Genomic DNA, 16643 nt, shown 5'->3' on the forward strand with positions numbered 1-16643 from the left:
GTCTGAACCTACTTCATCCCTAACTATAATAGCCTCCTAATGGGTCTCCTTTTAGGTAGTCATGCTACTCTTTCCATGTTCCAGTCAAGGATTTTTTTTTAAATATTTGTTTCTGGGTGGCATTAATTATAGGCAAAAGCTGCCAATGGCTTCCCATCTCAGAGTAAAGCCAAGGTCCTTACTGTGAACACAGAGCCCTCCTCCTGGCCCCGTCTGAATCCCCTCCCACAGCTCAGAACCATGCTCATTAGGATCTAGCCACATGGCCTTCATGACGACCCTCCATGACTCTAAGCTCTTTCCCACCATAGGACCTTGAACTTGTGATTCCCTCAGCCAACTTGCATGGCTTTCTCCTTCACTCTATTCAGGTTCTCTACTTAAGTATTATTTCTTTAAAGATGACAACAAAGGACCACCCCCTCTTCCACCCACACTCCATTTACTATCATTCTCTCTATATGTGTGTTCCGTCATTGTCTTTCTTCTCCAGTGGAGGAGAAACACCATAAGGACAAACACTGACTTCCCCACTGCTATACTCCCTGTGCCAAAGCAACGTGCCTGGTACAGAGGAGGTGATTGTTAATTCTTTATTGTATAAAGGAATAAATGGAACAATGCATGAAGACTCTTGTGATACTTTTGGTCTTAGTGTAAGCTTGTTATAAAGATTAATTCCCTTAGCTCCTTAGCTTTAGCTTACTTCTTCTTCTTTTTTATTTTCTTAATATGTATATACTTTACAATAATGAAGACCCATGAGAGAAATTTCTTTACAACCTTGTGTGAGGGAATGCTGTGGTTCTCCTAAGCAAATATTGTGACTTTAATCTTACAGATACTGATTTTTTAATAATTCCTTATGCCTCCCTTTTGTAATACTCTCAGAGTGCTGCTCTTGTAGCCCAATTATTGTAACTCTGCAGGATGATTTTTGTGTTGTAAGCTTGTAACTAGATTCATTGTACTAGTTTCTCTTTATCTTCCGATTCCATCAGTTTACCCATTTGGCCACTTCAGTTCTTACTGAAAAGAAATAAAATATTAAAATACTATTAGACTGTACCTATAGCAACCTCTGAGATTCTGTTTATTCATTCTTTGTCATGTGTATCAGCTCATCAGGCTTTAAAGTAATAGACAAAATGACTTGCCCTCAATACAAGAGGCTGGCATTGGCCGGATGAAATATTTGGTGATCCTAACCATTTTAGCTCCTTGATTTGTTTATTCTTACATTTTGTTGGAAGATTCTCCAACAAATCTGGAAGCAGTGCACTCAGGGCTCTCATGTTGATGATTGTTGCTGCCCATTCAGTGTTAATCAAGGGGCTTTGGATATTCTCTCTCTTGTCATCCCCACACAAAGGAATGGAACAGTCATACTATTCCCGTTATGCTCTTGAGAGTCATTGGTGACACAGCAACCAAACTTCACGGCTCAAGTGGACATCTGAGATGTGGGCTTTTAGCCTTTCTCTGGAGCATATTGGATTGGAGTGGGTTAATCAGATTAGGTATTTGATAACATGAGATACATTGTCTAGTCCAATACTGTAATAGATGTTCAGTGTACCAAACGGGTGATTTTGTTGATGACATGATTTATGCACAGCAAACACCTACCACAGAGCCAGACAGAATTAAATATTTGACAATTCGATCATTAGCCATTACAACCTGTTATTAATATGGTATTATTTTGTTTTGTACATGTGTGATAAATTTAGGAAAAATTTTCAGACACATATGTATGTATATGTGATATATATTGCAAGGTTGATTTTATAACATTGGAAATTGTACTTTAGCCTTCTTATCCTCAATTGCCACATTTGAAAACGGAGGTAACATTTCTTACAATGTTGTTATGAATATTAGAGATAATATTCACAAAATCCTTAGCGCAAAGCACAGCATATAGGAGGTGATTAATAAATAGTAGTTATCATTATGGTTAATCTTACCATTCACTTTAAAATTGCTCTCAGTCATTTAAACCATATTTTAATATATATGCATATTCATGTATGTAATACTTTCATATGTACATACACAAAATATACACACATGTATATATGTAATATGCGTGAATTGTGCAACACATATGTAACATATATACACGTGCACACAGGTACATACACACAAATACTGAAAACTAGTTTTACCCGAGTTAGATGGTATATATTTTAAGGAAAGGGAGCCTATATTTTAATCCTGTTTTAAAAGGATTTTGCACTCTACTCACTATGAATGATGTATACTAAGTCAAAAATACATAAACCAAAACAAATTCAAACATAATATACTGCACAAATGGGAGTAGCATTTAGGCACACAAATACCGTGGATTTGTTTTGCTTCCTATTAATAGAATTTAGCTTAGATGGTCTGTTTTATTTTCCCCTTTGAATTAGGTGATTGTCTCAGTTTCATTACATAGAAGTTTTATTAACCAGGTCAGCAGTGTTTACAAATGGAAATTGCTTTGTTATAGGATCAAATTGTATAAAGGTAGTATTAAATTGGGATTGTGACTATAATGAATTCTATCTATAGACATAATAGGTAAATCTTTGCTTAAAGTATTAAAAAATGTATATTTTGAACAAACTGAATAGCTACTGTCACTTTCCAAAACAAAAGGAAAAAAAACCAGAAATGTTTATTTTCATCACAGCAAATAGGTCCGAGGTGATTGACTCTGTATAATAGCCTCAGTCTTGGTATCTCAAAGTTCATCAATCCAAACACAGCCCTATCCCTGTCATCCTTGTCCAACAACCAGAATATCAACTCATCTTCCAGTCAACCATCTCCTAGGAGGCTCTCACTCGCGCACTATATTCCCTCCTCCTTGCTTTATTCAGTTCGTTCATACTCACTCATTCATTTTTTTGTTCAGCCAGCAAATGTATAGTGAGTCCTTTGAAATACGTGCCAGTTTCTATCCCCTGTGGACCCTACTGACTAGCAGTGGAAAAAATCATAATGCAAATAACCATGCAGACAAGTATAACACGATGTTATTAAAGTCCTTTGAAGAAGAGCTGCCTGTTATGTTAAGAGGTTATAGTAGACGGATTTGAACAACCAAGACTTCCTGCAGGAAGTAGAGACTGAGCTGAAATCTGCAAGATTTTCAAAGAGAGAGTTCAGGAGGCAGGTGGTCCAGCATGTATAAAGTGTCTGTGGCTGGCGGGGCTGGAAAAAGGCCAGTAGGTTTGTGGTGGGGAGTTGAGGGGGAGAGCATGATCAGAGAGAAGGCTGGAAAGGTGAGTAGCGAACAGACTTTGAGTTGATTCTCCATCAACTTAGCAAATTTGGTCTTTTCCCTAACTGTGATAGGTACCCATGAAAAGCTTTCAAGCAGGGTGGTGATCCAATGTGCATTTTGAAAACATCACTGGACTTGTAACGTGGGATATGAATTTCAGGAGGACCAGAATAGATGCAGAGCAATCAATTTCGTTAGTCAAGGAGAGAGATGAGTATCACTTGAGAAAAGTGGATGATTTAAGAGATATTTAGAAGGTAAAATGAGAAACTGTTAGTGACTGATTAAATATGGGAAATGAGGGAGAAACAGGGATCAAGGGGGACTACTGAATTTCTCCCAGGTTCTCTTTTATCACTACTCACTTTCCCTTTTTGCTCTGCCGCTCCGCGGCATGTGGGATCTTCCCGGACCGGGACACGAACCTGTGTCCCCTGCATCGGTAGGCGGACTCTCAACCACTGCGCCACCAGGGAAGGCCTTGCTCTACCTTTTGCAACTCATAAACTACCCTATATTTAGTATAGATCTTAGATATTTTCACAGGGCATTTCATTCCTTATATCTCCTTTTGAAAACTGAAATTTGGTTCTCCCTTAATTTCAACATTTCTTCCATAGCCATCTGGAGTGGAGGGTTCAGTCTTCCAATTCCCATAAACCGTGGTGTCCAGAAAATTGTCAACATTCTTGCCACTCATTTCAGGTTAATACTCCTCAAAGGAGCTTCAGCCTTTGGATTTCCCAATTATAGTATAACTTTACTACTTCAACCCTTTCTTTAACTTGGGATAAGGCCCTTGGTGTGTTCAGGCCTTTGTTCTAGCCTATTTCTTTTTAAAGTAAAACAAATATTTATTTCATTACACACACACACGGTGTAACCAAAAAGGGGCATAGATTTAAAAAAAATCATTTTCTTCTGACTTCAGTCTTTATGTTTCTAATTCCAGAGGAATTGTTTATTGCTTATGTATCTTTCCAGAGATGTTCAATAAATACACGGGCACATGTGTATGTTGTGCCTGTGTATGTATTCCTCTTTTTCACTTTAAAAATCGTGTTCATTTGTAGCCAAAGTAAATTTCAGGTGCATCAAAGGTTTAAAATCTTTTAAAAAAATGAATCATATAACATACAGTAATCGTATAACGGTAGAAAACATATGGAAGATTTTTATTTAATGTTGGATCGTCAAAAACCATTCAAGGAAGGATTGAAAAATTCAACTGCATAAAAGTCCAAAATATAATTTTCCTAAAGTGATTTTTATCTTGAGATTTAGCCCTAGGTCGTACTTGTGGCTCTAGCTCTGTGTCATGGCAGCAGCTCCATTTGCGATGTCTTACATAAAAATAATTCTCTGTAAATATGCAAAGCCTCTATTAGGTACACTGAAAGAAAACAAAGGATTATTATAGTTTCCATTTCCTGACAGCAAAAATAATCCACTGGACTGTCTTCATGTCCCTTCTCTGATAGTTGAATTTAAGACTTCAGAAAATGATGGTGCTTAATGATTGAACTCATTACCTTACTAAATATGATACACTCAAAACTCAAGGTATGCAAATTGTTCACCACCAAGACATTAGAAATTGTCTCCAAGTCAGAATTATTAAGAAACATTTATCTTTATAGGTTCCTTGGTATTTCTTATTTGTGTGCTCGTCTAATAGAATTAGGTGAATGTTAGCATGTAATGTCAGTCTAACATTTCTTCGATGTAAAGTATTAAAAATGAGTCATTAAGAAGTTGAGAAATAAACTGTTCTTTCTGCAGATATCTTTTCGAATGAACATGAGTGGTAACTTTGTTAGTATAAATTTTGTCACGCTGAGCAAGACAGTTAGAAAGTGCTCTTTGAGTATTTGGATTGCTTTTGTTTGCAATGAAGAAGGTGGAGGCTGCAGGCACAATATTTTGGCTAATAGGCAGTTTGTTGCCAGTTGAGGGCTGAGCCTGTGGCTAGTAAGCATTGCCCAGGAAACATGTAAGTATGGAATGCTGCTGTTCCAAACTAAAGCCTCAGCAGTACTGCAGTCACAGTCCGTTGGAATCACGTTAGTTCCTTCTCCTTAAACCCTGGAGGCTTCTTTTCTGTTTAGACTTCCTTCCATGCTTTCCTCTTTTTCTTAATGCAAATCATGAATCCTCTACCTGTTTTGTTTTGTTTTGTCAATTCTTTAAGGCTACCATGGTCTATTTTATGGAATTTCTTTCCACGTATTCTCTCCTTCATGCTAATATTAAAGGAGATCCCACAGCAACTTGGTATTTTCAAGTTTTTGCTGCAAGTTACTCTGGGAAAATATCAAGATGCTTAAAAAATAACAAATAGGAAGGGCTTTCACATGTTTCAGCATCTCCCAAAGCACCTGGTCTGCCATGTTTACCTACTGCAAAGACCATGGCCAGAAGGGTTTTATTTTCTATCCTCATATCACCTAGAAGGCTTTGCTGCTCCACTGAACTCTCTTGCCACATAAATAGAATTACAAAGTGAGAAAAAGAAACGCAGCCCCTGACATTCAGGACCCGGCCTGGAACTGTCAGCTAGGGCTTGGGGTTGCTACGAGCTGGTGTTTCTCCTGTTTAATGTAAACAATTTCACAGGGTGTCAGCATCAGACAAAGCCATTCTGGTACCATGATGGAGCAAGATGAAAACAAAATCACTCTGTGACTGTGCTTGAACACAGACAAAAACATGGACATTGTTTCAGCAAAAAGAATGACCAAACATTCCGCTATCTTTACTCATATGAATGAAACCTGTTCCTAACCAATTATAACTTTAGCCTATTCTAGTCTTCCCTTTGTTATATAAGAATTATTAAGATACCTGCTTCCTGACAGCACCCAGTTATCCCTGCTTCCTGACAGCACCCAATCTGGAGCAAAACTCCACTTTCTTGGAGCCTCCCCAAAATAACTTAACCAAAGCCCTAATCCTATAATAAGTCATTTCTAATACTCTCTTACTGAGCTGCCTTGTGGTTCCCGAGGGTATTTGTGCTCCATCACTACAATGAGTAATAAACCCAACTTACTTTCAGTTATAGATGTGTGCCTTGTAGTCCTTTGCTGGAGGGCAGTGGTACCAGAGAGAGAATGGGGCAAGACTGTACAGTATGTGTGGGCCACTTCGAGGACTGAGGTTTTTACTCTGAGTGAGATGGGGTGCCATCGGAAGATTTTACTTTTTTAACTTTCAGAAGTTTATATTTTAAAAATTTTTGTAGTAGTTTCCAATTGAGAGAGACATTGCAAGAACTATACAGAGAACCCAAACATATACTACATACAGATTCACAGATTATTATCAGTTTGCCCATTCGTTTTATATATAAACTTAACTTTCTTCTGAGTCATTTCAGAGTAAATTGCAGACATCATCACGTCCTTTTACCTCTAAATAATTCATAGTCTGTTTTCTAAAATAGAGGACAGTCATTTAATGTATAATGATTAAATCCGAAAATTTAATATTTATACAATATTATTATCCAATGTATAGGCCTCATTCAGACTTTACCAATTGCCCCAAAAATATCCTTTATATAATTTTTGCTATAATTTTTGCTGAATCATAGATGAACACATTGAGCATATCTATGATAACTGCTTTAACTTCCTTGAAAATTCCGTCATTTCTGTCATGTCTATTTTTGCTTCTGTTGACTAATTTTTTCAGGATCCACTCAAGGATCATGCATTACATTTAGTTTTTATGTAGCTCTACATTTCTTTAATCTAAACAGTTACTCAGCCTTTCTTTGTCTTTTTTGACATTGATATCTTTGAGAAGTATAGGCCTTTTATTTTGTAGAATATCCCTCAATTCCTGTTTTTTGATTTCTCCTCATAATTAGATTCCGTTTATGCATTTTTGGGTGAAAATGACTTGTCAGCTTTTTTGGAAATTAGTTGATCATATATTTGTGAGTCTATTTCTGAACTGTACATCCAGATCCGCTAAGCAATCTGTCGGTACATAAGTCAGTACCATACAGTGTTAATCTTTATAGTTTTACAGTGTATACAGAAAGCAGGTACTGTAAATCTGCCAACTTTTTAGCTAATGTAGGTGCTTTGCATTTCCATACACATTTTAGAATCATTTTGTTAATTTATACAAAATCCTACTGAAATTTTGATTGGGGTTATATTGAAATTATAGATAAATTTGGAGAGAATTGAGTTCTTAACAATATTGAGTTTTATAATCCATAAAACTGATATGTATCTCCATCTATTCAGGGTCTCTTTTCCTATCAGTATTTTGTAGTTATCAGTGTAAAGGCCGGGCATGTATTTTGTTAAATTTATCCCTAGAATTTCATGTTTGGGGATGCCATTTTAAAGGATTTTTTTAAAATTTCAGATTCCAGTTACTTATTTCTAGCATATGGAAATGTAATTTATTTTTGTATAGTGATGACATGTAACCTTGCTAAACTTACTTGCTGGTACAAATAGCTTTTCTGTAATTTTATAGAATTGTAGGTGAACACATTGAGCACATTTATGATAGCTGCTTTAACTTCTTTGATAATTGCATCATCTCTGTTTTATCTATATTTGCTTCTTTTGACTGATTTTTCTCCTGGGTTTAGATCACATTTTCCTACTTCCTCATATGCTCTTAATTTTTAATTTGATGCTGGACATTGTGAATTCTATGTTGCTAAGTGCTGAAGTTTGGTAAATTCCTTTAAAAAGCATTGAACTTTGTTCTAGAGACACTTAAGTTGCTTACAGTTCTTTATGGTCCATTTAAGTCTTATTTTTAAGTCTTTGTAAAGACAGGTTTAAGATAGAAGTCAGCAAATTTTTACAGTCAATTTTTTTTAACTTAAAGGAAACTTTATTTAGTATTCTTTTTAAAGCAGTCTAGTTTAAAAACAAGTTGAGGGACTTCCCTGGTGGCGCAGTGGATGACTCTGCGCTCGTACTGCAGGGGGCCCAGGTTCAATCCCTGGTCAGGGAACTAGATCCCACATGCATGCAACTAAGAGTTCGCATGCCACAACTAAGGAGCCCACGTGTTGCAACTAAGGAGCTGGTGAGCCGCAACTTAGGAGTCCTGGAGCCACAACTAAGGAGCCTGCCTGCTGCAACTAAGACTCAGTGCAACCAAATAAATAAATAAATATTAAAAGAAAAAAAAGATGAATAAGAACCTAATGTATAACATGGTGACTATAGCTGATAACACTGTGTTGTATAATTAAAATTAATTTGCTAAGAGTTGAACTTAAGTATTCTTATCAAAAAATAAAAAAATATAAAATAACAATAAATAAATAAAAACAAGTTGAGGTTAAGAAAACAGTATGTTCAGAGAGTGAATATGTTCAGCTGTGCAGGTCATATGGTCCTGACTGAAACTACTCAACTACCATTTCAATGTGAAAATAACCATAGATAATATCAATATATAAACAAGTGGGCATGGCTAAGTCCCAATAAAATGTTATTTACTTAAACAAGTGGTAGACCGGATTTGGTCCTGAGACTATAGTTCCAATCCATGGTCTAGAGACTACTTCCTGCTAGAGTCTCTTTGCTTGTTACTAAATTGTACCCTTTCTGGATTTCCTAGTGAATGCCCTGTTTATTCGCCAAGGACTCTCCACTCTGGCTGGCAGTAACTCAAAGATATCTGGTCTTTTGTAAATTCTGGTAATTTTTCAGCTTATATCTGCAAGTTATTGTTTTCTTAGAAGTTGTTCTCTGTCTCTCTTTGTGGATTTTACCCAGCAAACATGAACATTAGAATTCAGCAAAGCCTTAAGCATATCTCTGGATCTCCTTAGCTACATACCTCCTGTTTCTCCACCACCCTGCCTTGCAAATTCTATCTGTCTGAGACTCTGTCTTCTCAACTCATTGCAACCGCACTTTCTGCTGGGCTGACCATTTTGGAGCTACAGTCTAGAAAGTTCCTCCAAGAAGAAGTCTGGCATGATCCTGTATAGGATTTGCCTTTTTTTCCCTTTCTCTAAGAGATCACAATCCTGTGCTTTCTGTTGTGCAGTGTCTGCGAACACTTGTTTCATAGATTTTTCCCAGGCTTCTAGTTGTTTATGGCTGGAGGGTAATTTCATACCTTCTTACTCTTTCTTACTACGTGTGCTAAGAGCCAGAGTCCTCTCATTACTTATTTTGATGTTGAAATTATTTCTGACCAGTAGTTCAACCTTTCATCATAATGATGTAATTTTTGGAGAACTTCATTAATTTTTGACACACACACACACAAAAATTCCCAGGCTCATCTTGGACTTTCTTTTCCTTAGCCCCAGACAGACCATTTTCCCAAGAAGACCTAGTTCCTTGTAATGGGGAATAGTATTTAAATAACGTAGAGTTTGGGGCAGAGAAGTAACATTCAATTTATTTCAAATATCACCATGTAAATATTTTTGTAAATATTTGTAATATTTTTATTGATGTATAGTTGATGCATAATGTGTTAATATCTGCTGTACAGCAAAGTGATTCAGTTATGTGTATATATATATACACACACACACATTCTTTTTTATATTCTTTTCCATTATGGTTTATCATAGGATATTGAATGTGCATAGGACATTGTAAAAACAATAGGACTTTGTTTTTTATCCATTCTATATATAATAGCTTATATCTGTTAACCTCAGCATGGTTCTTTATTGTTTAATGGACCATACAGGGCAAGGGTAGGGTGCAGAGATCAGGAAGGAAAGCACTGCAATGCAATCACAAAAAAATGATAGTGGCTTGAACCAAAATAGTAACAGTAGAGGTAATGAGATATATTCTAATGGTAGGATTGACAATTGACAGAATTCGCTGAAAGATTACATGTGAGTTATGAGATAAAATGTTGTATATATTACTATTACAGCTCCTAGAACTTGGGACCATTCTCAATTACAAGATGGTCCGTCATCCAAAATTTGGTTCAGATATCAAGACTGATGACAGCACGTACACACCAAGATGGTTTGAAAATGTCTGTTACTCACATAATGAGGCTTTCTAGGAAATCAAGGTAGCTCCTAGGCATGTCGAAAAGTAGTTTTAGAGAACGAGGAAAGAAAACTGGGATAGAGTTTGATGGTGGTTAGGTGGTGGGACCTGGCTGAGGATTCCTGTGCACTGGTAGGGGCTTGCATAGTTTGAATCTTCTACCAACAGGGGGAGCACCTGGACTTTCTTACCAGCTTTCCCAGATATGGAACACAATGTGGAACAAAGTCATACATCAAAAAGTGGAGTCAAACTCTACCATACAGAGCTCCTTACAAGATATTTTTTCTCTGAATAACTGGAGTTGCCATTAATACAGATGAGAAAGACTGTTCAGTGAGAAAGTTTGGAGGGGAAGAATCAGAGTTTGAATTTAAGCGTATTAAGTTTCAGATGTCTCTAAGGTTTACACGGGAGGTTTTTAACTTTTATAATTTGTTCTTTCTTACAAAATTAAACTGCCTCTCAACAGGGTCACTGCCTAATTGAAACAATATTTTTTTCTGTGAAAACGAACACAGTTTCATAAGAGCCTTAATATCAGAATCATTTAAAGGTATACACCCTACTTTCAAGTAGCTGATTTCTTTGGACAAAACAACAGGCATGGAAAATAATTTAGAAATAGGTAAATAACATTAGTTGATAACTTCCCTTGATGTTTACCAAAAGTGCTTTTTGTTATTTTATGAATAGAATGCATTAAAGCAGTGAAATTTTCTTTATTAACATAGAGGGCTTTCTGTTCAAAATTAATCTTGGGTAATATTCGAATTACTATATTTTTAAATTATGCAGGTATTTATGTTTTAGATCGATAAAACTTAATCACTGTGACTATCTTAAAATACTAGCTATATTGATTGTGGAATATATCAGGCTCTATGTTTCCATTTAGAAACACATCCAAATTATTTTCTTGTGTGTTTTAAAAGAATTAGATTTTAGCTTGATTCACTTGCTTTGGAGAAAAGCATCTTTAAACCCAGTAAATTTGTTTTTACTCCCCAAACAAATTGGAATTGACAGAATCAATATAAATATCAATTGTATAACATCAAATGATCCAGTGATTTCTCAGGTTCTCAACAGATCCATGAGAGATACTGCATCTGGTAGTCAACACCACCATTTCTGTCCCTCGGTGGTCTTGTGTTTGCGATAGTTGACCTATCACTGCGCTTCAAGTCAATGGATTTTTAAAAAATAATTCTGAAGACAACAGACCTGGGTCCAAATTGCATTTCTGCTCTTGAAAAATCAGCAAGTCATTTAACATCTATAATCCTCAGTTTTCTCATCTATAAATGAGAGGGTTAATGTAAGTGATCTCCATTTCCATTAAAGCTCAAAAATGCTTTAATGTTACAATTCTGAGTCAAGCTCTGTAATTGAAACATCAAAGGTATTTTGTCTTACCCTCCAATCTGCTAGCTGAACTGGGCACCTAAATAAAAATAGTTTAATCCCACACTGCAAGAAAAGAAAATGGTCGCAATTAACCCAGACAAGAAAGTTTTGTTAGAGACAGAATGCATGGTTGAAACTTATTTTCAAAGGCTTTGCGAGTGTAAAGACCATTTAATTAGGCAATCTTGAGTGTGCAGTCCAAGAAGGGTTTAGCACACAAAATGGCTAGGGGGCTTCAGAACACCAGCCTCCTCCCCAGTGGTTTCTACATGGCCTTCCATTCCTCTCCTGCCACTTCTTCTCTCTTAGCCGTCTGTTTTCTAAAATGTGAGACCGATCCAGAACATAAAAGCTTTTCTATGAGATTTTATCAGCAGGAGTTTCCAATTCCCAGAACACCTTCCATTAAATCCCTGAATCACTTCCTACCTCTAATGCACACCAATCCTCAATCTTCAGACACTCTGCCTCAGGCCATGGAAGCTACCATCTAAAAATGAAGTAGAAAGTGGTACCAGCTCCCCTAACTGGCAAAGAAGGAAGACGGGAAGGAAAAAACTTTCAGATACTATAGTGTCACAAAGCAAATGTGAAGCTGATGTCCCAAGCTGGATCTCGGAACAGCTTTTCCTGCTGAAATATTTTCACCCATGGTGGTTATGTTCTATTGTAATATTGGAGCAGGACAATAATAGTACCTTGACTGTGCATATCGAACTGGTTTATCATTTCCAAAACACTTTTGCTCATTCATTTATTTAACTAATATTTACTGATTGCCTATGAAGGGCCAGGCACTGTTCTAGGCACTGGTGATACAAACAAGTCTCTCTAATTAGCTTAACTTCTCTAGTTTTTACTGTTTTTCTTTCTCTTTAGATCATCAAGTGTATGATCCAAGTGGCATAGCTGAGAAGTAGCAGAATCAGTTTGAGCTCAGCTGTTCAAAAGCATTGCTCTTAAACTCTGTGGAAAGGTCTTTATGGTTGACATTGCTTTGTCGGGAAATTGCTCCTAAAATTCCAAACAAATGTTTTGGAGAAAGAAAAATCTGTTGGAAAGTTGGATATTACTTGTATATTCATGTCGCTGCTTCTGAGGAAGTATCATATATGTTTGGCTTCCGATAAATGTTGGAGTGCAAGGATGCTGATGGAATGTACTTTCAAATACCCTGTAATATATAAACTCTTATTACCCTAAAGATTTTGTTTCAATGGAAAGCCTCACTTCGGCTTTTATATTTTTTGAGTATAGCTTACAGGAAGTGCTGTATTTGGGGAGGACTGGGATACTTTCCTAGATCAATAAATTGATGCTTAATTTTTTTCTTTTCATTTTGAATGATGCTTGTGAGTGATCTATAGACCAGAACCTAGAGGGGATTAGGAGAGAGAGAGGTAGGGGTCAGACGTCCCAAACTCCTAAGGACACCGTGTTTCTTTACATTTTCAAGGGAATCTACTCTTACTACCTTTTAAGCTCACTAATGTGTTAGGAGTGTTTCCTCATCCTTTCTTTGTTTGTTTTCTGTTTTTTAGGTTACTGTCCATATGGTTATCGGGAATGTCAGAATGGCAAATGTTATAAACTGGAGCAAAGCTGTAATTTTGTAGACGACTGTGGAGATTATACTGATGAAGATGACTGCGGTAGCTCCTGTACTTTTGAAAAAGGCTGGTGTGGTTGGCAAAACTCTTTGGCTGAAAACTTTGATTGGGTTTTGGGGGTTGGCCCTCCTCAAAGCCCAAGACCTCCCAGAGACCACACACTTGGAAATGAAAATGGTAAGTTATTACGTTGTTCCAGTCACTCTAATCGCATTCACAGTGAGCATCACGTTATCTTCCCTGAGAGCATCTGGAGAGACCACCGTGGTGCCAGGGCAACTAAGTCAAACGTTTAACAAGTGTATTTGTCTCCTGGGACTGCATAACAGACTGCCACAGACTGGGTGGTGTAAACAGCAGACGTTTATTGTCTCACAGTTTTGGAGCCTAGAAATCTGAAATCAAGGTGTCAGTAGGGCTAGTTCCTTTTGAGGTCCTTGAAGGAGAATCATCTGTTCCATGCCTCTCACCTAGCTTCTGGTAGCTTCAGTCACTACTTGGCTTGTAGGTGGTACTCTCCTTCTGTCTTTGCACTGTCTTCCCTCTATGCATGTCCATCTCTGTGTCTAAATTTCCCCTTTTTATTATAACAGTCTTACTAGACTAGGGCCCACCCCCATGACTTTATTTTAACTTGATCATCAGCACAGACCCTATTTCCTAACAAGGTCACAGTCACAGGGACTGGAATTAGGACTTTCACATCTTTGGGGGGACATCATTTAACATATAACAGTGAGTAATTAAAATTGAATATTACTTTGATAATTGTAGATAGATGATAATATACGCTGCTCTCAGGTACCTTTCCTAAATGACACATACTTGTCATCAGTAACCGTGAATTCTGCCACTCATTTGATCATTAGAGAGTCATTTAACTTTTCAGATTCTCAAACTTCTCATCTGTCCAATGGAGATAATAGAATTTGCCCTGTGTACCAAACAGGGATTGTCAAGGTCAAATGAGATGATCTGTATGAAGGGGAAAGCAGTTAGAAAGCTGTAGAGACGTGCAGTCGTAGCTGTAAGATCATCTATGTGAAGGGTGCTAGGTATGGCTCATTTTTACAGTGAGCTGAGGTCAGGTCTCAGATCCATTGGTCAAGGGGCAAAAGACATTTGGAGAATAAAGAAGGCATCCTGAATTCCTGGATGCTACAGAGTAGGAAATAGTGACATTTCACAGGCCTGGGATAAAACAAAGCTCTCCAAGCCAGACCAACCATGACAAAGAAAGGTAGGTGTAAGTTTCATTCAAACACTCAGCTATACATACATAAAATGTTTTGGATATTTGGATACACAAGCAGAAAACTCAATACCTTTCCTTGTATGTTGTATATTAAAATCCTCAGCCTTTCATTTATGTACTCAACAGATGACTGAATTCTTGAAAGTATGTCATATCCCTCTATTTGTATTTCATAGACAGCCTTTGCATTGTTTTACAATAACTGGAGAGTTTGGGGAGTCCATGAAATAATTCCTATAACTATCTTGTTGAGTCCATGGCGTAAATACCCTGTCAGGTCAGTTAACCTGCATACCGTGAAGTACTTTGCTAAAACAGAGACAGTTGGATATTGCTCTGTCAGTGAGCCAGAGGCAACGCTACTAGATTTCCTTTCTCTTTCAAGCAGAAATACCTTTGGCAGTTCAGATCCTAGAAATGTAATTAAAAACCCGAAGATGGAAAAGCTAACATAATCCCCTCGATGTCAGTTTTGCGTTATCTGAATCCCATCTTGTTCCCAGGGCACTTCTTGTATCTGGAGGCTACTCCGGTGGGCCTTCGGGGCGAAGAAGCACACCTCAAGAGTGGTCTGTGGCAAGAAGCCAGCGCTGCCTGCACCATGAGCTTCTGGTATTTTATATCCACAAAAGCCACAGGGTCCATTCAGGTCCTCATTAAGGTAGGATCTTCTCCTGCAATGCCTCTGAGCTTAGTGAAATTTCCTAGAGACAGCACATGGCCAAAAGGAGATTATCCCAACTTTGCTTACCTGGCCCTGGGAAGCCTCCTCCCATCAGAGGGAGCTGCTACTTGTGGTTCAGATGCTCTGCGGAGTTTGGTAAACTGGGCGTGGGAACCAGCTTTGAGCCCAGCGTTGTACCCTGTGGTTATGACTGAATCCCAGAGACTCCTTTTACGGTAACAATTAGTCTAAGACACACAAGTTTAGGTATTTCTTTCCCAGTCCTTCTCAGTAAAAGAAACTAGATTATTTGTACATCTGAAAGGACAGCAGCTATCCATTTTAACTCATGTATGAGCAATCATTAAGGGAATTAATATTAGACATTCTGGTTCTAAGCACATACCGTGCAAAGGACAGAACCGATCAGGAGAATGAGGAAGGTATGATTACATTGAACTGCTTATTAACGATGACACAGTAATGCATTTTCTTACTGTGGGTTAATTAGATGTCTCTGTCAGGGCTTTAATTTCATTTAACAGAGTGACAGTGTTCAGGGACCAAAATACCAAAGTATACATTAATATTAATGAGACATGGTTCATATACCTTTACTCTTTGGCAAGTTACAACAGCAGCAAAAAGGAGATAAGTGTGTGTGTGCGTGTGTATGTGTGTGTGTGTGTGTGCGCGCACGTGTGTTCATTTCGAGAATCTCGTTAGAATTCCAAGAAAGCTTACTCTAAAACCATGCTCTAGAGGCCATTGCTGTTTTATCACACACTGGGCTTCAGTGAAGCGCCCTGACACTGATAGAAAATGCCTGACCAGAATACTAAAGGCCTCATATATGTGAATAGCTAATGCTGCATAGTTCATGTTTTATCTAAAACCTGAGTTAACTTTATGTTTTAGGACTCTTCCATAATAATGCAGAAAAGCCTGCCTAATAAAATACATGCAGCAGTACCACAGTGATTTATTCTTATATTTAAATATGAAAACTTACTGAAATGTATGTAAGGCTTCAAGTTCTTGTAAGAGTATTTTGCCAGTACTCTATTGAATGGGATACTGGATATATGGTCTGTACTGCTCAATAACAAAAATTCAACTGAGTAAATTTAAAGATCAAATTGATTTATTGAACGATTTATGAATTGGACAGCATCCCATGTAGCAAATAAATAGAAAGGAGCCCTGCCAAGTTGTGGAAAAGGAAAGGTTTTTAAAGGCAGAAAGGGGGCAGAAAAAGGAAATTACTAGCAAAACATGCATTGCTTCAGGGAAGGTTGCACTTCTGAGGAGGATGGAAGGGTTCTGTTGGGCAGATTACTTTCCTAGTGCTGACTGGTTATGACTACAGTCCTGAAGGAACTTGAAACTGCAGTTAGGTTAA

The 16643-nt window shown here is 37.5% G+C and overlaps 1 protein-coding gene across 1 annotated transcript in view; it reads left to right on the forward strand.

The window, feature by feature from the left end:
* MALRD1 (MAM and LDL receptor class A domain containing 1) overlaps positions 1-16643 on the forward strand; it is a gene marked incomplete at both ends in the record, with an annotated part of 584975 nt that overhangs the window by 292956 nt on the left and 275376 nt on the right. The window contains 2 exons of the mRNA XM_082854883.1: positions 13254-13499; positions 15081-15238. Of these exons, the coding sequence (XP_082711009.1) occupies positions 13254-13499; positions 15081-15238 (404 nt within the window). The remainder of the gene's footprint in view (positions 1-13253; positions 13500-15080; positions 15239-16643) is intronic.

This window comes from Leucopleurus acutus, assembly GCF_964270905.1.
Source record: "Leucopleurus acutus genome assembly, chromosome: 1".
In the NCBI taxonomy this organism is placed as follows: Eukaryota; Metazoa; Chordata; class Mammalia; order Artiodactyla; family Delphinidae; genus Leucopleurus; species Leucopleurus acutus.